This window comes from Macaca fascicularis, chromosome 8, assembly GCF_037993035.2.
Source record: "Macaca fascicularis isolate 582-1 chromosome 8, T2T-MFA8v1.1".
Classification (NCBI taxonomy): Eukaryota; Metazoa; Chordata; class Mammalia; order Primates; family Cercopithecidae; genus Macaca; species Macaca fascicularis.
The window spans coordinates 31,520,391-31,542,870 of NC_088382.1; the positions used below are offsets into that span (position 1 = coordinate 31,520,391).

At 49.4% G+C, this 22,480-nt stretch overlaps 1 protein-coding gene across 12 annotated transcripts in view; it reads right to left on the reverse strand.

Annotated features, from left to right (window-relative positions):
• Window positions 1-1,483: 1,483 nt before the first annotated feature.
• Window positions 1,484-22,480, reverse strand: part of ZNF395 (zinc finger protein 395) — a 42,039-nt gene continuing 21,042 nt past the window's right edge. For 5 of the 12 annotated variants that reach the window (XM_065519024.2, XM_045398077.3, XM_074000575.1 and 2 more), the window contains 9 exons: window positions 16,740-16,997; window positions 15,443-15,675; window positions 12,510-12,619; window positions 9,030-9,265; window positions 8,431-8,531; window positions 7,357-7,666; window positions 5,929-6,021; window positions 4,987-5,090; window positions 1,484-4,692 (listed from right to left, as the gene is read on the reverse strand). In XM_065519024.2, the coding sequence (XP_065375096.1) occupies window positions 4,581-4,692; window positions 4,987-5,090; window positions 5,929-6,021; window positions 7,357-7,666; window positions 8,431-8,531; window positions 9,030-9,265; window positions 12,510-12,619; window positions 15,443-15,675; window positions 16,740-16,979 (1,539 nt within the window). In that variant the 5' untranslated portion in view covers window positions 16,980-16,997 and the 3' untranslated portion in view covers window positions 1,484-4,580. Of the gene's footprint in view, window positions 4,693-4,986; window positions 5,091-5,928; window positions 6,022-7,356; window positions 7,667-8,430; window positions 8,532-9,029; window positions 9,266-12,509; window positions 12,620-15,442; window positions 15,676-16,739; window positions 17,038-21,401; window positions 21,549-22,266; window positions 22,336-22,480 lie in introns of all 12 variants that reach the window. The other 7 variants (XM_045398076.3, XM_074000573.1, XM_015454626.4 and 4 more) reach the window with 2 other exon arrangements.

Consider the following 22,480-nt stretch of genomic DNA (forward strand, 5'->3'; position numbering starts at 1 on the left):
TCCAGCCAAGAAACACAAGGCAACCCAAACCGAGTCTGTCAGGGAGAGTTAACCGTCTACATGAGTGGGCAGGTATAGTAGATCAGCAAGGGATGGAAAGGCGCTCTGTTGGGAGCCGGAGAGCCCTGGTAGGGGTAAGGGAGTTCCTGGACCCACAAGGACTCTAGCTCTCCATTGCTTTCAGCAGAGAAATACAGCCATTTACTCATACACTGTGGGAGCCAGGATTCAATACCCCCACTTCTCTCTGCTCCCCGCTTTCAAACTCCAGCCTGGTGTCTGCCAGCCAAATCCAACCAGAAGCCGGAAAATTGGGGGGTCAACCCACTGATGCAGCTGCAAAGGTAGGGGTCGGGGGGCAAGCTACAGATGGAAAAGGCAGGTAGCTAACTTGGTGGGGGACTTGACAAAAGCAGTAGAACAGGTAACTCTATTCAAGGTGTTCTTAGAGGGATGAGCTGGAACAAGGACACAGAGAAAGGGAGAAGGAAGTCCCTGACTGCACTTCCAAGATACAAAAAATGGCAAAAAGGGGGTAAAAAGAAACTGCTTTGTGGGCTGCTGGGCGTGGCTGACTCAGGCCATAATGAAGTGCCGGAGTGGGATACCCCCACCGGCCAGTAATGTGAAGGAAGGGTCCCTGCAACCCGCCCCAAGAGACACTTCACAATCCCCAAAGCTCCTCACTGCCTCTTTGCCTTCCCTATTCCACAGAGCCTCTTCCTATAGCTCCTGCTTCTCCCCACCAGAAGGATGACTCAGTGCAGAAAGGATCCTGCTGGGTCTCCCACCTGCCCCACCACCACCTTGAACTCTTATTTTAAATATACCTTGAATGTTTAAACACATTTCCACAACTTCTTCAAGCAAGCCTGGTTTATTTGACTTGGTCTTGGAATCTATCTTTGCTTCACCAAGTGGTTCTTAAAGTTCAGCAAACCTGAAATTGCACAAACCAGCCCCTGGGTGGAATGATACCTTCTGCTTCCAACAGCCTTCCCACCTAGGCCAGCTCTGCCAGCCACTTGGGCCATCGCAGCACCTGCAACTGATGTCCATACAGAGCAGACCATGTTCAGAAGCCATTCGAGAGGTAGCGTGTGACGTATTTTCTCCCATGTCACTTGCTTGCTCCTCAAAAGACTCAGGAATGCAGTCAAGAAAAGCAGCAGAAAATACTGCCTGGAGTGCCATTATTTCCCAGTTTATAACCTTGGGAAAGTTCCTGAACCTCTGCCTCACTCTTCTCATCTGCAAAATGGGAACAGTAACAGCACTCTCTCATAGCGTTATTTATAATAGGGAACCCATGTACACACTTGGCCTAGTCACTGGGAAGTGTTACCGACTGTTAGTATAAGCGAATCAACGTCATGCTTTGCTACAGTGTGATATGCTACCATTTGTGTAACACCAAGGACAAGGACAGTGATCATCTTATTTGTTGCAGGAGAAGGGGCAATGGACAGGCACACATTAAATCAGACAAGGTACCATTTTATTCCTTATAAAATATATTTCATATTGTTGCTGTAAAAACATTACATTTCACATTTTTTAAAAAATTTTTTAACAGTAAAAATAATACTTGGAAGACAGCTGAGGGAAAAGGCGCCAATAAGACAAATTCACAGATGGGATTTATCTCCTTTTTTTTTTTTTTTGCCCCTGGTAAAAGTCAGAACCTGGGATGACCAGAAAGTAACAGGACAGATTTCTCCCAGCAAATCAGAGTTTCCACATCCAAATGAATATTGTTCTCCAAGGAGTCAAGCTATAGACTCACAACAACGTGGCCGCGGCTCAAAACACTCTCTGAAATCACACAATTGCTTTCTGAGCCAATTTAAAAGTCACACGATTGAATCCAAGCTATTTTACTTTAAATGGTCCTTTTGCTTTGTACCTGAGACCTCGCTTGGCCACAGATGCCATTCGCTGGACTCCCTGGGCACTAAATGAGTGTCGAGCATCCTTAAGGTTGCTTAACACACAGCCCCAGACTCTGAAGGTGATTCCAAGAAATATTCTGAAAAAAGTCGCATCGCTGGAATAAACAGTTTCCCAAGATAACTGCTTTGGAAATCAGTCCGTTAGTTTCTAAAAGCCCACCTGCGGCACCTTCCTTCCATCAGAGTCTGCAGCCCGGGTGGGCTGGGAAGGAGGGAGATAGAAAGATGCAGAAAGTAGGTGTGATCACTGGGTCAGTTCCCAAGCCACCCTCACCCTCCAAGAAGACATGAATGGAGCAACCGCGAGAACAGAGCACGTGTGAAGAACCAACACGACAGCCACAGGATGGCAGCGTGGGTGAAAGGGAGGCAAGGAGGCCGCCAGCGCCGAGGAGGAGAGGGGGCACGAGCACAGGCAGGGAAGGCGGCACCAAAACCAAATAACAAGAACAAAGCAAAACCACCGTGGTTTCCAAACTGCTCCTCCCTTTATTCCTCCTTGCTTTCCTGCCCTGTATACCAATGGCATAAGAAGCCTGCCACACAAAGAGAAAAATCCGTATATCCAGTTATATCTACACGGTCCAAACTGGGGGCGGAGGGAATTCAAACAGCTTTCTCAAGAAGAGACGGCAGTGAAAACTCTGACAGAGAGGGGAAGGGAAGGCCCTCCTGTGCCCACGTGTAAGAACACGCCCTCCCCTCCCCATGAGGATCTGAAGCTGGGGATCGTCATGGGAAGCGAGGGGGTCAGGAAACACCATCGGCAGCTGCCAGCTTTTAATTCTCAAGGAGGTCGAAGGGACAGGAAGGAGAGCCCTGTGCCAACTCAGGCTAGCCTGGCTTTGAGCTTTACCAAGAGACAGAATTCCATATACATTTTTTTTACGCAGTTATAAAAATATACCCCATCACCAAAGACACCTGTGCATAAGTGTCTGTCCCTTCTGTCACCAACCTAGGGCACTATACCCTTCCCAAAATCATGCCCCTACTGCCAGATCTACAGATTTTATAACACTCAAAGTGTCCTGCATTAAAAAGCACATGTCTATTTCCTGCGTGAAGGGGCCAAGGGAGCCCTGGTTGCCCAGGTACCTTCACCCAGGACTGGGAGGACGGCCTCGATGATGACCAAGGGGTGGGTGCTGACACTCCATCCCAGGACAGGTGGCTGGGTAGGATTCCCTGAGCCCCTGACGGCTGGGACATAGAACCAGGACTTGTACCCAAGGCAGCTGGGCAGCGGGCGGTCACATTCCAGCAGGCCCTGAGGAATCCCCACGTAAGTCATGCTGGGAGGAAAGCGAGACGCCGAAACAGAAACATGCGCTGCCGTCCGGGCGTGGCTCACTCTGTCATCGCGCACGGCTGGTTGGCATGGCGCTAAACTCCCTAGACCTCCCTCCTTCTCCACAAGAACAGCTCTGCTTATCGACCTGCACGCAGCCCAGGCTCTCCTAGATCCGCAGAGGCTCCAGAAACACCAAGGGCCGAAACGCCAGCAGCCACTAACCCAAACCCACGTCTTCCTTCTGTCATTTCCTCATCCTGATGCTCACGGGTGCAAGGACTCTCCTTGGCCTTCCTCATCCTGCTTTCAGGCAGCAAACAGAAATGGGGAAATCCCTGGTGGGGCCAGGAGACAGAAAGGAACCTCCAAGAACCTCCCTGGGTCTCTCCCGGCCACCCAAATAAAAGGAAACTTCAATCAGCAAAGGCTTCTGAATACATCATAAAAGAAAACAAAACATTTCTGAGGCGTCCGTTCCATAACCGGCAGGAGGCGGCGTCAGGAGGGCGCTTTCTCAGGTCAGAGCCGAGCTTCCAGATGCTCAAACCCTCCAGGAGTTCCTCCAGGAAAGAGAATGGTCAAGGTAGTGTTTAACTGCCACATTCCAAAAAGTGAATTCTGATCAGCCTTTTGGCTCAGCTTTTTGGCAAGTCTTTTAAAAAACCTCTTTCTCTGGGCTTTAAGAAGCCATTTAATATTCGTTGGGGTGCAACCCAATGTCTGAGGGAACCCAGATTTACGTTGTTGTCACCAAGAAAGGGCTTTCCTTTGACTTCCATGCCGGGTGCTCAGACAGGGAACAGGAGGTAACCTCCGAGAAGGGCAAACCCCTCTTCCCCCAGCCGGGCAGTGCTGCGCTCTGAGTCACCCATCAGCCAGAAACTCTTTTTTTTTTTTTTTTTTAAGAAAAGTAAATTCATCTTGCTTACAGTCCTTTCTGGAAGAGTTGAGAAAGCAAACAAGTCACCGACTCAGCAGGAAGCAGAACGAGCTGTTCCTTCTTTTGATACACACAAGCTAATCCCCTAAAGAGCGGGGATGTGGGAAACGGAAGGTAATTAATTCTTTGGTCACTGGTTCACTGCTGAATACCCTTGGTCAGTTCTGGCTCTCTCCTATTTTAGGGGGAAAAATATTTTTGTTTCTTTTTTTAAAAAATAAAATGTTCCCACAATGGGAGAAAACTGCTTTAAGTGTTACACCTTAGCCAACAGAGCCCGAACTCCATGTTTCCGCTCTTTCTCTTTCGGTTTCTGCTGAGGACTGGTGACACGTCGGCCTCTTTTCAGCGGCTGCTGGCAGGGCCAGGAGCAGAGTAGAACCTGCAGCAAGGCTCAGTCCAGGAAGCGCTGGCAGGCCTTCTTCCACCGGCAGGCTGTGCACCACTGGTCCCGGTGCTCGATGCCATACACCTTACGGCACTTCTTAGCCTCCCCTCGGGCTTTCCTGCAGAAAGAGAGGAATGCAAATCGAGTCCCACACAGGTGGTGGGCCCGGGAGAGCAGCCAAGTGGGACTAGGAGAACAAGCAGAGGCCGAAGGGGCAGCTCCCAGCAAAAGCCAGCAGGACCAGGGGCCATAGGCTCTGAGGACCAAACAGTCATCCCATCTGGTGTGTCCACCATCTGAGCTCCTCTCAGGGGACTAACCCTGGTGACTTCATCTGGGCGGGGTCGGCGTCCACACCACCGGAGACAGGGCACAGAAACCAGAAGGCAGGGGATGACAGCGGACATCTCACCTGGCACCACTCTGGGCCCGGGGTGGAGAAGTGACGATCAGGTGAGATTTCATCACAGGTGCTGGCTGCTGGGGCTCGCTGAAGCTTAGCGACCGGCTCCGGACCTGGGCGTGGGGAGAGGGGCCATGAGCAGAGGGACAGTCAGTAAAGGTGAGGGAGCCATCCTAAAAGACAGGCAGCCACCCATCCCCAGCTCCTTCTGGTGCAGGCGGCCTTGCGCCTTCTCAGAGAGAACACGCTAGCCAAGGGGAACTCTTGGCAGGAGAGTGAGGAAGGAGCAGGCCTTCATGCCATACTCAGGACCCAGCCGAGGACAAGGACAGGGGGCCACTGGACCTGGCCCCCTCTGAGATTCTCCCTGCAGGGGACTTGGACAGAGCCGCCATGCCTGGAAGCCTCACGCTGCCTCAGTGGCATCACTGGCAATCTGATTTACAATGTGACACCGCCCTGCAGGAGATAACTCAAGACCAGCGCCTGCTAGGTAGAGTTCCAAATGACTTCCCGCTGACTTGAGTTTGGGGTCCACCTATGGCCCTTGTCCCCAGTGGCCTTGAGACTTCTGACCCAGCCCACACAGCCTCCACAGTCTCCCCCTTCCTCTCCTCTCAGCATTAAAATCCTAAAAACACCCACGGGCACTAGGGGCTGATGGAGCACTGACCCCAGCCTCGCCTGGCGATTTTCTTGGCAAGAAACCTGCTTGCTCTGGACATCCTCTACAAGCGCCCCCTTCCACCTCCGCGAGGGGCTGTGGCCAGATGGGGAGTGCCAGGGAGGGGCGGCACAAGGAGACCTTCAACACGTTTAGGGGATGGAGGCAAGATGGCCACATCGACCTGTGGCCAGGTGCCCTGTGCCCAAGGGATGGCCTCCAGCCCTGGGATGTGTGGGAGAGCCCTCGGCCATAACAGGCCCCGGCCGTGCTACCAGCACACTCACCGGAGAGAGGGAGCAGGCAGTGGAGGGGGCGGCAGCCCAGCTGACACTGGTGTAGATGTGTGGTGAGACAGGGATCTGGAAGGACGGCAGAGCCTGCGGAAGATGAGGGTGTCAGCCTGGATTCTAGCTCAGGAAGTGTTCAGAGTCTACCCACAATCCCCACAGCCTCATGACGGCAGCAAAAGGTGCATCTCTGCATGAGTGCAATGACCAGCAAGAGCTGGGACACGCTCGGCTTTCCCGAGGACAACACTGGAGTATCATCCAGTGCTTTGAAGTAGTCTCCTTATTGCGAGGCTCCGATCTCATCTTGGAACCCTTCCCTCAGAGCTGGTCTACATGCCAGCCTCATGACTTAATCACTGCAGAAGATTTAACTTCTCAACTGGATCACCTACCAAGAACATGCCACAGCAGGTGCCAAAAGAGGCCCCAAGCCTTCTGCGTCTTGGGGGCATGGCTGGGATAAGATATGGGATCCCCCAGCACCTGCTTGAGAGTGGCAGTGTGCTCACGGGTATCCAGGTTCAGGGCTATTTGTGAAAACACCAGTCACATGTCCGGGCCCCGTAGGTCAGCCAGCGCTGCAAGCGGGTCAAGCACAAAATCACTAAGCGGCCACTCATTCTAACAAACAGGAGGGCTGGCTCATTTTGTAAAGGCTTTCTCACTGAAAGCGATACCTTTTAATAACTAATTTGCAAATTGGCCCAGGGACTGGTAAAATCGGCACAAAAGAATTTTAAGAAATATCAGCACACAGCAAGCTGCGTGTTCCCTGAGTACCTACTACACGCTGGGAAGACTGTCCTAAATGTCACCCTCTGTGGTAAGTTTCTCATCCACACGGGCATAATAGGTTGGTCCCTCTGGTACCTGCAACATCTTCTCATGCCTCTAGTAATCAGTATTTTCACTAGTTATTATAATTAACCATAGTTACATCTTCATTTCTCTCTCGATCTGAACCATGCCCTCCACAAGGGCAGGGACTAAGTCCTCTTCTACCAGAAAATCTTACTTAGCCCAATTCTTGGCCCATAGTTAAGTATTCGAAACATGCATGCTGGACTGTTTCTCCATGGAACACAATTCTAGGACCTAGACATCACTGTAGGAAGCCCAACGACACAACTCCATCCTCTCTTAGAAGCAGAGGTGTGACAATGTCCCCGCCCAAATCCATCGCCCAGTTACTTAGGGATTCAGCTAGATTTCTAGTAACCACTCATGACAGCTGCCAATGTAGATAACTCCAGGAATTCCCACATTTACTGAGCAGTGAATTCGGTTTCGTTTCTTTGTAGAAGAGATTAGCAATTTGGCCAAAGGCCTTAGCCTTCCATCAGGGTGGTCGGTAGCCTGTGATCAAGCTGGCCCGCGATGAGTCAGCAAGAGCCTGAGCCTCCAGCGTGCCCCGCCCCATACCTGGTAGGCATGATCAGCCTGAATGTGCCAGAAGGACCCAGGAGCTGACTTGCTGAGAGCCCCTGAGGGCAGGGAGGACTCCTGGCCAGGATGTTCTGGGCCGGAGGACTGGGCTTTGTGCAGAGGTGGTGGAAGAGCGGACAGAGGCATGCCGGTCATGCTGGGGGTGGGAGTTGGCTCGGTGGTGGGAGTCCCAGGGACCAGGGTGCCCACAGCAGCAGCAGCAGCGGTGGCAGATTCCTCCTTCATCTGCATCTCTGTGTAGTAGAAATCCTCCTCCCGCTTGAACTGATCAGAGTCCACCGTGTCCCTGTGTGAGAGGGAGATGTGGCATAATCAGGGGTGCGCTGCCCCCTTCAAACCTAGCGGGGACCGCGGTGGGGGAGGGAAGTGATTGCTTGAGGCCACCCAGCAAGTCAGGGACGGAGCCCAAGAGAACACCCAGGAGCCTCGCTCCTGACGGGTGTCACCAGGATTATGTGCTGCACATCGATGGGAATTACTTTTCCTGGCACCTAAGGCTCATCCTCTCTCGGAACATGTACCAGCCTCTCCTCTGACAGGAAGCATCCCACGCTGAGCACGACCGAGAGCCCTCTCTGGCCCCACCTGCCTGCAGTCACGCTTTCTCCCCAGGGCGGTGAGTCAGCTCCTACCACTAGCAGCCTGCAAAGTCGCTCTGCACAGAACACGACCCAGGCACCAGGGTGGGGCTAGCAGAGACCCACTCCCAAGGAGGAGTCGGTGGTGCAGTGCTCGGCCACTAAACATCTTGGAAACGGGGTCTCACCAGCAACTGAACCAAACGACCCCATTTCTACCCAGAACTAAAACATCTTGCTTCCTGCAGTGAGGCAAGAAGACACATCCCCAAGATGGACAGAACTCCCTTCCCACCAACAGCAACAATGTTCACCAGGATGTCTTTCTCAGGCGGCCAGGAAGAGACGCCAGGGGGGGTTTCCAGCAAGCCACGTTCCTGAAAGCACTGTGGGCTGCGGGTCACAGGGACTTGGCAGGGTGGAGGGACACCTGCATGCGACCCTAGGCTAGAGGCCCTGGGCTCGCACCTACCCCAGGTGGAGGGCTTTGATGTGTCGTTTGATGCCCACAATGGAGCGCAGCACTTTGCCACAGTTTGGCCACAGGCACTTGTACATCACCTTCACAGAGTTCTAGAGGAAAGGAAGATGGGGTGAGTGGATATGTTTTTCTCCTTATCCCTCGCTCATCCTTACCCAGTGGGGACTCAAAGTGGCTGCTGTCCCCGGCCTGACTCAACAAAAACCTCCAGGAAAGGGGTTCTCTGGGACCAGAGAAACTTACAGCCAGGGGCTAGAAAGCCCCAACCTAAGAGATGGTCCTAGTGGCCAAGAGCGGTGCTCGGTGCTATGGCTAAGACCCCACTGGAGGCCTCTCCCACGCAGACCTCTGCAGGAGCACAGGAACGAAGGCAGGGATTGGGGTGGAGACTAAAAGGGAAGAGGCTTTAAACAGGAGGAGTAGAATCCTGGGAATATCACCAGGTAACAGAAGCAGCAATAGCAAACCGAAATGGGAGTGAACCCAAGACTATGTAAGGCCTGCGGGGTCCCCTCCCTCCATGGCTGGCTGTCCCCACAGAGACCTCATCCACTCAAGCCTGGGCTCCCACTCACACCATAATCACATACCTTTCTTTTTCGTGGAGCTGGTTCATCCAACAGGAAAGGGTCAGGATCGGTCTCAAAGCCATGATCAGTTTGGGGAGAACCAAAAGCATCCCCCAAATACTTGGGGCTGGCCTGGGGGTGGGGGGGCGAGGGGGTGGAGACACCACTGCTCCCACTCCAGTGACCGCTGGTAGTGCTGCTGCCGCTGTCCGAGACGTCACCGCTCTCCTTCCACGGGTCACAGGCCGCACGGGAAGCTGGCCAGACGAAGAGAAGATGAGAGGACGCTCACAGGCTTGTCCCTGGGCGAACTCTCCCTTCTGAGCTTCGGTAAACACGGAGAGGGGTTCATTCACGGCAGCAATTTCTCTTGGTAGAACTGCTCTGCCCTCACAGACATTTCCTACCATAGCCACCTGGTCACCACTGACCAACAGATACACACCGCAAGTTCACTTTGTATAGGATTCATACGTAGAGAACCTAATTGAAATCTATTTCTCTTTTTAAACAAAAAATTTTTTATATATGGGGTCTTGCTATGTTGCCCAGGCCAGTCTCAAACTCCTGTCCTCAAGCGATCCTCTGGCCTCAGCCTCCCAAAGTGCTGCCTCTCACTTTATACATTAAATAAAGGGGGGGTGGGGAGGGAGAGGGGCAAAGCCTCTGCAGCCTCCAGGCCTGGTTGAGAACAGGCACACCCAGTGTTGGGTACCACCCAGAGCATTTTCCTACAGCTGAGGCCAGCTTAAAGGTCTTCTTGATCAGCTTTCCTGAAAAATGCTTTTCAGTCATCTAAACCCAGACCAGTCCATAGAAACCTAGGGGTGGAACAAACCACTCAGCCTCTGCAACTCTCGGGAGGGTGCACAACATCTCCCAGTGCCAGCTTCAGCCCAGGTGGAACCTGCTTTAATCAGGAAGTAACACGTCTAGAGGAGGAAAGACAAGCTCTGCGAGCAATTCTGATCATTGCAAGGTGGCAGGGGGCTTTTGTGCCTGACATGGCCCTGAAGCAGCTGCCGGGCTCCTGAATGCCTCTGAGCAGGAGGATGAGCATCAGCAGACATGGGGAATCTTTCGTCTTTAAACAGCACATCTGCAGGCTGCACGGGCCCAACCCACACTCTCTCACTCCTTGGCCAAAAATCCAGGTAAATTTATAATATAGGAGAATCTGAAATTCTGGTATGTGGAAATACCAAGAGAGAGGGAAAAAAGCTACCTGTCCTCAAAAGCCCCAACTCCCAACAGGGGCGTTCCACAGAGCCCCCTAACTCTGCATTCCAAGGTCTACTAGCACATTCCTTGCAGCCAGGATAAAATCCTGCTTTCTCTCCTCCTGCTCATAGTCCAGACTCCTTCAATGCTAATCAGGGATCTACCTGGCACAGGCTCCCATCTTCCCTTGTTTCCAGTCCAGACTCTCCTTACATCTCACATCCTAGAAGCAGCCTACCCAAAAAGAACGAGATGGAGGAAGAACTCTTCCCTCCCCAGATACTGCTGTCATGTCTCACAGCTATCACTGTCCCTTCCTGGGAACCAAGAGATTACTACATCTACATGTGTGCTTTAAAAAGGGTACATATTCAGGGCAGTACACAAGAATCATTAAACAGGCCAACAGGTGAAAGACCCACACATGTCCACTGATAGGAAAACAATCAGGGAGAGAAGGGCAGAGAGCGGAACACTACATGGCTACGTCTAGGATGCTCAGTACTCGGGGACAAAGGGCAGATCAAGCGGCAGGCACACCCTACAAATGCGGCAGTCCTTCCCTCCAGGAACCACTCACAATGGCTCAAACGCATGAAATCTGTATGGCAGATTTTGACTGGCACACAAAGGAAGCAAAACATAAAGCAAAAAGTTATCTGTAAGTTATAAGTTAATGTATAAGTGACTCCATCTTTGATCATAAGTTTTTCTAGGACACAAGCAATAAATACTCATTTTATAGCATGAAAATAAAGTACTGCTCTACAAATGCATGGCACTGAGACCTTACAAGTGAACTTTAAAGAAATATTTATAATCCTGTTTTCTACACACAGACATACAGACACACATGCCATCTTAACCACACAGAAACCAAAGGGACTAGGTGGCGTTTGTGCAAATAGTATCCATGACTCTCTTAGTCAAGGTTTTGGTCATTGCATAGACCACACTTTGCAGAACACTTCAAGATAATTAGGCCAAAGAAGCCTTATATTTCCACTGACTTCAGCTATAAGTTAAAAAATATACTGTCATCAAAAAAATCTTTAATAGACAATAAATTTGTGTTTTTTGGGTTTTTTTACAAAGGGACTTAAAATTATCAGGATGATGGCCTATCAGTGAGATGCTTCTACGCTGATGTGCAGTTGTGTATGCATGTATTATACATACCCTCCTGATGGGAACTGGAGTCAATAATTTTCTTTTCTTTCCCTTTAGGACACTTTCTTGATCTTTCCACTGTTGACCCAACCATCCAGATCTCCTAAACTCTCCTGAGAACTTAGAAATTAACTCCTTTCCTCTTTCCTATTTGGCTGTGCTAATAGAGCAGGCATGCAATACTAGGCTTCACAGCTAGGTGTCCTCATAGTAAAATGACTTCCTTTGGCAGCCAACTTTGAGTCACAAAAGTAAGTTTTCTCTCTCCCTTATGTTTAATTTCTATTTAGGGAGATTCCTTATGAGGGATACTTATGAAGGCCACTTTCCTCCTGCTATGTACTCAGAGCTAACTCCATATTTTCCTGTAAGCTTATAAGTAGCTTGCAATTCAGTTAGGCGTCCACCAATGAACAAGTTCTTCCCTGGGAGTAAGGGAGGCCAGCCCTGCCATGAATTTCCCAAAAAACTTCAGGTTCACTACCAGTCTTGCCAAACTCTGACAAATACCCAGCAACCCTTTTTTCCCTCATATTACTGATAAAGTATTTTGGGGTTGCAACTATATAAATTTTGTTTTAATAAATTTGCCTTGAAGTCGAACCTCTGGTTTTTATTAAGCAATTAGACTTACTTTAGAATTTAGCTCATTTATTCCGGGTCCTTGTCCCGTAGGCTCACACTAATTTATGAGGCTGAATTAGGCATGTGGAACGAGGGCATGAATTTTCTCAGGCCACTAGGAGACCATTTAGCATATTTCTACTCTGAGAACTAAATATTCCTCTATTGGCCTCATTCAGGCCCCACCAAAGTGCTGGGCTCAGCCACTCCCATGGAAGAATTTACTCCGCGGGCCACTGAGGCTCAGTCCCATGCTCAACCATCTTCACAACGCACCAGGAAACTCCTCCCCAGGTGAGGAAACTGAGGAAAAATAACGGATGCGTCTAACTCCATGGCACGCAGCCGGTCGGAGGTGCCACTGGGAGGAGTCCCTGGAAATTCTGTTGCCAGGCTGGTGACATAGGCAACTAGCTGTTCTACACAAAGGATGTCTGTCGTGGGCCTCTGTCATGCCCAGAACTCAGCTGGGCCCCGCTTGCTCACCAGAGAAGTTGGCCTCGGTCCCGGGAGGACTCTGCACAACAGGGCTGCAGGACAGGGACGTCAGCACCATGGCCGCCATCATCTCATCCATTTCCACTGCGTCCGACTTCCTGGATTCACATGCATGAGTGGAAAAGGTTACTTCCTGGCACGGCGGGCCCATGGTCCTTGCAAAACGAGACACTGCTTCTGGCTGGTTTCACATGATCGTCTTACACTTCTGGACTGACCCCTCCAAGTCCCCCCAACTCCAATCAGCCAGTGTGTGCTCAGATCATATAAACTAAGTGAAACATGAAGGTCTCCCCTTCTCCCTGGGAAGTACCCATTCTGAGTGATGCTTATAATATTAGGCAGCCCCGGTGTAAGCCACTGGGTCTCATCCCACTGTGATGCCCTGAGACAGCCCCATTCTCCCGTGACTTTGCTGCCAAACTCTGCAGCTTAAAAAGGAGAATTGTATTTAGGGGAAAGAGGATAGACTCAAAATGAAATGAACACGGGGACAAAAGACACCCACTGGAATTCAAAAGCACAACAATTACCTCCTTTCCTTGTCCCACATTTAAAATGAACAGGGAACAATTATATACTAACCACCTTCTCCCACCCCTCCCCCAAGAAAAATGGTAAGGCATTCTGACAGCTTCTGAATGTCAACAGAACCTACCACCCAAGCCAACGTGCAAATAAACCAGAAGCACTAAAATAAATCTCCCAACACAAATGTCCATGCTTTCTACAGCCGAGTTCTATAAAATGTTACACATAATTTTTTAAAAATCCATATATTACTACATTATTTGGAAGTAAAATTCGAGCTGTCTAGAAGTTAATGCTAAAGTATTAGGAAAAGTTAGTCTGAAATAAACTTCTAAGTGGTCTGTTTCAAAGGGCTGTCTTAATTTATTCCTTACAATTCAGGTCCACTAAAATATGACTTGGGTTTGAAGCAGCAAAACCAAGACTATTAATACATCAAACATTAAAGACTATCAATACATTAAACAAATTAGCATCTCTGTTTTTGTATGATCTTTGAATTTTCATTTCCATATAACAGAAAAATAAATTCTTTGCCTGCATTTCACTGAATACACCATCGCAAATATTGCTGCTCTGATCTGGTTTTAAAATACTGGGTCTACTGTGTTTTGTAGCATTCATAGACAAACACAGAGAGGTGAGTAGGGTGTGACTGCTTGCACATCTTATATATAAGACAATTTCAGTTGGCAGATTTTCTTTTTAAATCTTAAAAGATCAATGTACATAGAGCATATAACATAGAAATTAGGATATATATTCTTAGAAAAAAGTCGTATCACAAAATTCTAAAGCAAAATACATTCTTCATTCAACACCAATGGTTCTGAATATCTAAGCTAGGGGTAAGCATGCTGCGGGTTGTGGACCAAACGTAGTCTGCTGCTTGTTTCTGTAGGGTTTCAAGCCAAGAATGGTTTTACATTTTTAAATGGTTTGGTTTTGTGGGGTTTTTTTCTTTTCTTTTTTCTTTTTTTTGAGATGGAGTCTTACTCTGTCACCCAGGTTGGCTTCAAGCAATTCTCATACCTCAGCCTCTGAAGTAGCTGGGATTACAGGCATGCGCCACCAAGCCCAGCTAATTTTTGTCTTTTCAGTAGAGACAGGGTTTCATCATGTTGGCCAGGCTGGTCTCAAACTCCTGACCTCACGTGATCCACCCACCTTGGTCTCCCAAAGGGCTGGGATTACAGGCGTGAGCCACCACATCCAGCCTGTTTGTTTTTTGGTTTGGTTTGGTTTGGTTTTTGTTTTTAGAGCAGAGTCTTGCTCTGTCTCCCAGGCTGGAGTGCAGTGGTGCCATCATTGCTCACTGTAGCCTCAACCACCTGGGCTCTAGCAATCCTCCTGCCTCAGTCCCCTAAGGAGCTGGGACTACAGGCAAAAGCCACCAGGCCTGACTAATTTTTTTATTTTTTTTGTAGAGTCAAAGTCTTGCTATTTTGCCCAGGCTGGTCTCAAACTCCCAGCCTCAAGCAATCTTACCAAAATGGTGGAGTTACAGGTGTGAACCACTGTGCCTGGCCTAAATAGTTTTAAAAATCAAAAGAAGGATACAATTTATGGACATGTGACACAAGAAAAGTATATAAAACTGAAATCTGAGGGTCCACGAATGAGGTTTTATTGGAGGACAGCCATACCCGTTTGTTTCTGCATCGCCCCTGGCTGTTTGGACACCACAGCAGAGCTGAGCAGTGGGGACAGAGGCTGTTTAGTCCAAGAAGCCTAAATTATTTACTATCTGGCCCATTCAAAACAAGTTTGTTGACTCCCGATTTAAGCCAGTTCTTCCGTCTCTCATCATAAACCATGACCTGATGTAGTTTAAGCACGAGAGGGGAAAAAATAGCCCTTTGCCCAGCCAAAGGTACATTGCCCATATAGAGCTATGGAAAAGAAAAGATGCCATTCTGGGCCAGGCAAGGTGGCTCACACCTGTAATCCCAGTACGTTGGGAGGCCGAGACAGGTGGATCACTAGAGGTCAGGAGTTCGAGACTAGCCTGACCAATATGGTGAAACCTTGTCTCTACCAAAAAATACCAAAAATTAGCCAGGCGTGGTGGTGCACGCCTATAATCCCAGTTACTCGAGAGGCTGAAGTGGGAGAATCGCTTGAACCCAGGAGATAGAGGTTGCAGTGAGCCGAGATCATGCCACTGAACTCCAGCCTAGGTGACAGAGTGAGGCTGTCTCCAAAAAAAAAAAGAAAAAGAAAAAAGAAAAGATGCCAAAGATTCCCCTTTTCTGTGTCCCATGTGTCCCAATATCTTGGCACCCAGATGCCAATGACACCACATTTCTTCCACACCGAAAGGCAGCCCACACCCTCACACCACACTACCCATGTGACTCTTAAAACCCAATTTCTTCTCCCACACAAACCTCTTTGGGACATCAATGTTCCTGGAGACAGGCCTGTAGGCCAGGGCCTGGGCTCCGGGCTCTAGGGGTAGTGCCTGGGGACAGGGGCCCTGCAGCTCCGCCAGCCACACTTCCTCCACCCTGCAGGAGACCTGCAGCTTCTGCTCCAGCAGCCAGACGGTCACCTGACCCTCCATCCAGCTGTGCTGCTCCACCAGTCCTGTGCACTCTTGACCCCGATACCACACATAAACCTGCGGGAAGAGGGACAGCAGCCAGCGGTCAGCCCTGGATGGGTCTCACCCTGAAGTTCTCAAGCACCCCACGTCCCAGGAGCCAGGGTCTGCCTGCCACGAACCATGTTCTCTGCCTCACTCATCTTTTATTCAAGTAGATGTTCCCAGGTACTCGCTTCCCACCTGAGTACCCACACAGGCCTGATTCCTCCCAAGGCAGATCCTTATCAGCTCTCTAGACTGGCAGACAGCAAACATGTCAATTTCTGCGACTTTCTCTGAATCTAGAATCTGTACTCATGTTCCCGCCTTCCTTGCCCCAGATGCACTGCCTGTCTGCTGGTGCCCAACTGGCACTCCGAACTGCTCATTATCCTGCACTCAGAGGATGCTGAGTCCACCTGGGGACAACGTGGCAGGAGTACAGAGGCAGGTCAACCTCTCACCAGGAGGACCTGGAAGTTGGCAGGCCACCTTCCCTCACAGGCAGGGAGGCCTGGTGCGCACAAGCCTTGGCAAGGAGACAGAGGTAGAGTCCTTATTTAGGAGGCCTCAGGAGGGCAACAAAAGAGAACCCCAGGCACCTGGACCTCATGATAACATCAGACCCAGGGCCCTGGCACAGGGGCAGAGACGCTGGAAAAGGAAATCCACACCGAATCCAACTATACAAACATCTCTGACTCCTCAAAGTGTCTAAAGGGAATTCAAAGACGCAATGTTCTTTGACTCTCATAAGCCTGAGATGCTTTCCTTTGGTAAAGTTGTAAACTGAGGCAGGTTAAGAGAAACGTGGCTATGGCCATCCTTCAAACTGAGGTTTTGAACAAGCCAAAGCCCACAGCATCAGATGCTAGATCTTGCCACCTTCTACAGAAAACACTGTGGTAGAGAAGCCCTGGGTCTCCTGACAATATCATATTCTTTTGGGCGATCTGCTGCCCAGACACCCTGTGGCTGGAGGGCAAAGGTCTGCACTCAAAACGGTGCCCAGAGAGTTTCTGGCCTGTCACTGGGGCACCCCAGCCCACCACCCCAAGACTCGCAAGATGGGACACCTGTCCATGTTGGGATCAACCTACCTTCTGCCCAGGCTGAAAGGCCACCTGCTGAAGGCCCAAGGTGCTGGGAGCCTTAAGGACTTCCTTGGGCTGCTCCTGGCAGGGGGTGTCATCGGAGGCGATGAAAGGCTGGGGAGCAGCCCCTTCCAGCAGTGGCTCCGAGGGTGGGGCGGCCGAGGGCCCCTCTGAGGCACTGGGTCCCAACACCCGGGCTCCCAGGAGGGACCGCTTTCCAAGGCGCCGGGACAGGACACTCGCCATGCTGCTGCCTCTCCTCTCCTGCGGAGGCGAAGGGGACACTGAGGCCTCTGCCCATCACCTGGGGGAATCAGGAAGCTTTCAGGAGGGAGCCCCACACAGCAGGAGCCAGGAAGGGTCTGCTAAAGTAAGTGAACCCTTTAAAGTCAACTTTTACCATCCCTCCTTTTCACAAAAGTGATATCCATTCCTAGTAGAACAATCAGAAAATACTCTGTGTACACAGAAAAATAAACCACTCAGAAACCTGCCTCCCCGGGAGGCCCACTCTTCCTATACAGCAGGCCAGGCTTCCTTCTGTGCGTGTATTTACACTTTTATTTCTGTAAAAATGGGACTGCTGTTTGGTAAACTGTATTTTTACTTAACTGTGTAAGTTTTGCAATATCATTCAATATTATTTTATAAAAACATGTTCAGAAGCCACTCAGCATTTTCCTAGGTGGACACATCATTCCTATTCTAATCTCTTATTATTTATTGTACCCAAAGGCTGCACCCAATGGTCTGCCGTCTAAACTTCTCTGCCTGCAGGGAGCATCCTCTGAGCTAAACCTCAGCACACACACATCAACCACGGCTTCCGTAGGGCAACTTCCAGGATACGATATTGCTGGGTCAAAGCCTGAGGACATCTGATGCACACAGATTCTCAAGTTCAGCTAGCTCAAAGCTGCAAAGAGCCATAGAAACTTACCGAGCTTGGCCAGGTGCGGTGGCTCACGCCCGTAATCCCAGCACTTTGGGAGGCTGAGGTAGGTGGATCACTTGAGGTCAGGAGTTCAAGACCAGCCTGGCCAACATCATGAAACCCTGTCTCTACTAAAAATACAGAATTAGCCAGACATGGTGGCGCATGCCTGTAATCCCAGCTACTCAGGATGCTGAGGCAGGAGAATCGCTTGAACCCAGGAGGCAGGAAGCTGCAGTGAGCCGAAATCACACCACTGCACTCCAGCCTGGACAACAGAACGAGATTCAGACTCCAAAAAAAAAAAAAAAAAGAAAGAAATGACCCAGGCTCCTCTCATCTTACACTTGAAGAAACTAATGTTGAGCACGTGACTTGTTCAGGTGGCAAAGGTAGTTGGTGCAAGAATCTGAACAGGCCTCTCGAAGTGGGTCCCTACCAGGGGACCGGCTGACCCACAGTGCTCCCTGGCCTGACACTGCTGGCAGAAGGGGACGAGTCAGACCCAGTGCTTTGCAAATTCAGGTTGCCCTCCTCCTACAGAGCACACGCAGCTCCTCAGTTCCTAATCTCTGCTGTTCCAGTCCTCTGTTCCCTCCTATTCGCTTATTATGTGCAAAGCATATCCCAGGTGCTGTGGGGTCACAGCAGGTATAAAACACCAGGGTTTCCAGAGACCTCAGCATCAATGCTGACTGCCCCCCACCCCTCTACCACCACCACCACCACCGCCCCACCCCCCCCACCCCCCCACCCCCGCCTATGGGGCTAATTCCACTCAGGTGTGCCTTTCCCACCCCACCCACATCAAGAGGACACCTGTGGCACAGCTCTTAGCTCAAGCTATCTTTGAACAGTTCCATAAGCCTTCTTTCCTTTTCACCCTTGTCCAGAAGCCCCCCAGGCTCTTTCTGTAGGTACCACACCATCTCCACACCTCCCAAATCCTGGCCTCTTTCCAAACCATTCCAGCAAGGTATGTTCGTGAACATCTCCACAGTAACAAAACAGAAACGGCAAAAGAATTCTAAAGGATAATAATAAAACGGCAAATACTGAGTAAAGGGGCAAAATGCTGGTTTTCATGAGCATTTTACGCAGAAACTCAAGGGCTAAAATCTGCTGGCATAGTATCTCCACCATGAATTTTCCAGAAAGCAAAGAAAATATGAGGAAAAGGTTGGAGTCACAGCACGCAGACAGAAATTCCTAGTTAGGTGTCTGGTAACTACATCCAATGACTCTCTCTCTGAAAGCTTCATTGTAACAATAAAAAGGGAGACAAATGCAAAGAGTAGATTCTTTGCCACTACAAAAAAAAAAAATGTATACCTAAGCTAAATTGGTTGTTTTTTTGGTTTGGGTATTTTTTTTTTTTTTTTTTTGAGATGGAGTCTCATTATGTTGCCCAGGCTGGAGTGCAGTGGCATGATCTCAGCTCACTGCAACCTCTGCCTCCTGGGTTCAAGTGATTCTCCTGCCTCAGCCTCCCAAGTAGCTGGAACTACAGGTGTGCACCACTACGCCTGGCTAATATTCTGTATTTTAGTAGAGACAGATTTTCATCATGTTGCCCAGGGTAGTCTCAAACTCCTGAGCTCAGGCCATCTGCCTGCCTTGGCCTCCCAAAGTGCTGGAATTATAGGCATGAGGCATCGTGCCTGGCCTAAACTGGTTTTTAAAACACTGTCACCTACATACCTTCGTCTTTGGAGCCTCAGGCTAAAATGGAGCACCTCTAACTCTCAGTTCAGTTTCACTGGGCTGACAGGATCCAGAGGCGAAGCCGCAACGCCACGCAGAGACATGAGATGGCAGCATCAACCCAGAGAAAGAAACTACACCACTTTCTTAGCCAAAAAAAAAACAACCTAATGGCCTCCCCACTTTCTAGAGCAGGAAGTTTGGGGTTTCTACCACTGAAAATGAAGAAAGGGTAGTATTTCCCAAATTCCTGGGCTCCCAGTCTTCAGACGGCGCCTGAAATGTTTGGCCAACAAATTCGGTCGATGTTTTTTCTAAGCCTTTTTCTTTTTTTAATTTAAATACTGCTTTCTACTGCCTGTTTTGTTTGTGCCTGCCGGATCCGCATGGAGTTGGTGAACCTGCTGCTTCTGACTGGATCCCCTCCTGTCCCCTTTCTCCTTTAACTGGCCAGAATTTCACACCAAAATACATTTTCTCATTGGCTTTATTTTAGTACTGCCAAATCTTAAGTTTTAAAAGCAGAAGAGAAAGAAGGAAGGGAAACTGTCTTTATTAAGTGCCTAAGAGGTACTAGCTTTCATAAATTGTATCTAATTTAATCCTCAAAAGGATCTGAGATGAACCAATGGTCTACCATTTCTGATGAGGTGACAACCTCAGAGGGTCATGGTACCAAAGCTGCACACTTAGGAACTGCAGCCTTGGGTATGAACTCATGTCCATCTGGTGTCAGAGGTCACAATCCTGCCATGATTCTAGTAGGTGTGGAATCTCTCAAAATAAACCACTCAATTGATTTTCATCAACTTGGTGTTTTTTTCCCTATGTTAGTGAACCGTGATGGGAAAAATAGCTCCTGGCCAGGTGCAACGGCTCATGCCTATAATCCCAAACACTTTGGGAGGCCGAGGCAGGCAGATCACTCGAGGTTAGGAGTTCAAGATCGGCCTGGCTAACATGGTGAAATCCCATCTCTACTAAAAATACAAAAAATTAGCCAGGTGTGGTAGCGTGCACTTGTAATCCCAGCTACTTGGGAGGCTGAAGCACAAGAATCGCTTGAACCCGAGAGGCAGAGGTTGCAGTGAGCTGAGATCGCACCACTGCACTCCAGCCTGGAGGACAGAGTGAGACTCCGTCTCAAAAAAAACAAAAAAGAGGCCGGGCGCAGTGGCTCAAGCCTGTAATCCCAGCACTTTGGGAGGCCGAGACGGGCGGATCACAAGGTCAGGAGATCGAGACCATCCTGGCTAACCCGGTGAAACCCCGTCTCTACTAAAAAATACAAAAAAAACTAGCCGGGCAAGGTGGCGGGTGCCTGTAGTCCCAGCTACTCGGGAGGCTGAGGCAGGAGAATGGCGTGAACCCGAAAGGCGGAGCTTGCAGTGAGCTGAGATTCGGCCACTGCACTCCAGCCTGGGAGACAGAGCGAGACTCCATCTCAAAAAAAGAAAAAGAAAAAATAGCTCCTGATCTAAAAGTCTACACATCCATTTTCTCACGTACTTTCATTCCTTGAAAAAATCTCTTCTCCACTTGCATCTTGGCCTCTTACCTACAGAATAAAGGTCAACGCTTTAGTCTGACCCTGCTAAGCAGACCAAGCCACTGTTAATCATTTAGCAGTTCGAGTTTGGGAAGACCTTTATACACATATTGCCCTCTGGCAGGGCATGCAAAGGGATAATGGGATCAACCCAAAAAGTCAAGGAAAACCTTAGCCAAGTTTATACTGGGGATTAATAGCATGGATGTGGGAGAAATGCAAATCTAGACTAATCCAGGCTGGGCAGCATCACCAGGCGTCACTTGATGCCTCGCCTGTGTTAATCAGCACACTCATGACATTTACAGACGTGGCTCGAGAGACAGCACAAGTAACCAAGAGTCTTTGGGGACTCAGAGCGAATGACAGCATCGGCGAAGGTCTGCCAACAGGTGGGTCGAGGAGCAAGGTTAACTCTGGGCCGCCTGTGACTTTTCAGGACCTCCTGCTATCTCACAAGCACTCCTGGGGTCCTGCCCACCTGGTGCACTTCCACCATTCCAGCGGTGGCCTCCTTCCAACCTCTCTCCTCCAGGATCTCCACTTCATTCGCTCCTCTGGTGAGGTCTTTCTTGGGAGCTATCAATGGTCCCTATAAACCAGCCATCCCCTAGTTCGCCATATGGTTCTGGAGCAGCCAAGAGAAATCAAGAAACACCTATTTCAGGGTAACAGTAACAGTAGTGCAACACACAGCCAAATCCCACTTTATGATTTTACATTCTCCTCTTACGGAATTCCCTGACCGAAACATAAACTTGTGCTGAAGGCTTCTTGGGAAAGTTTTAACGGGATACCAAGCCCTCTTGTGTTCCTCCCTCCCCGCTGCCATCACCAACAGGAGGGATTGGCTACCCTAGATAACATCTTTCAGTCCATGTCCAAAAGGAGTTAGCTCTTTTCAGGGATCAGCAAACACATTCTGATGTGCTAATAGCCCTTAATGAGGACATCTGCCATCAGTTAAGGAACTGGAACAGGCAGAACAGTAAAACAAACTCTCTCTGTGGTTCAGGGTTGCAAACTGCTATTTGTCATGTAACTGTTGCTGGACAACCACATGTCTCAGCACACGTAGGCACGCCCCCACACTTGTGTGCGTGCACACACTCACGCGGTGGCTGCACTCTCCTACCACCCAGGGACACTGCAGCGAGCCATGATATCACCTAGCGGCACTTCCAGAAGACAGGTCATAAGTCAAAGTGATTCACTGCACAACTCATGGGGTTTCTTTTAACTTAAGAAGGGTGAAGTTTGGAGTAAGACTCCTATTTGCAAAAGCTTGGGTGCTTGCTACTTCTCTAATGAATAATTTATAGGTCAACTGAGGGATATAAACCCACCTGCCAAGAGCTTCAGATTCTCTGCTAAACTCTGCTCTCTGTATATTTTATTATCTCCATTGGGTATCACTGCAGGAACAACAGTTTCAGTTTTTAGATGTTTGGTTAATATTTAGCATATCATTCTTTATCTTTTATCAGAAAAGTGCCCATTTTTCCTTTAAATCTGTAACATTTTTATTTAAAATTTTCAGTGTGATGTTCTACACTTTGC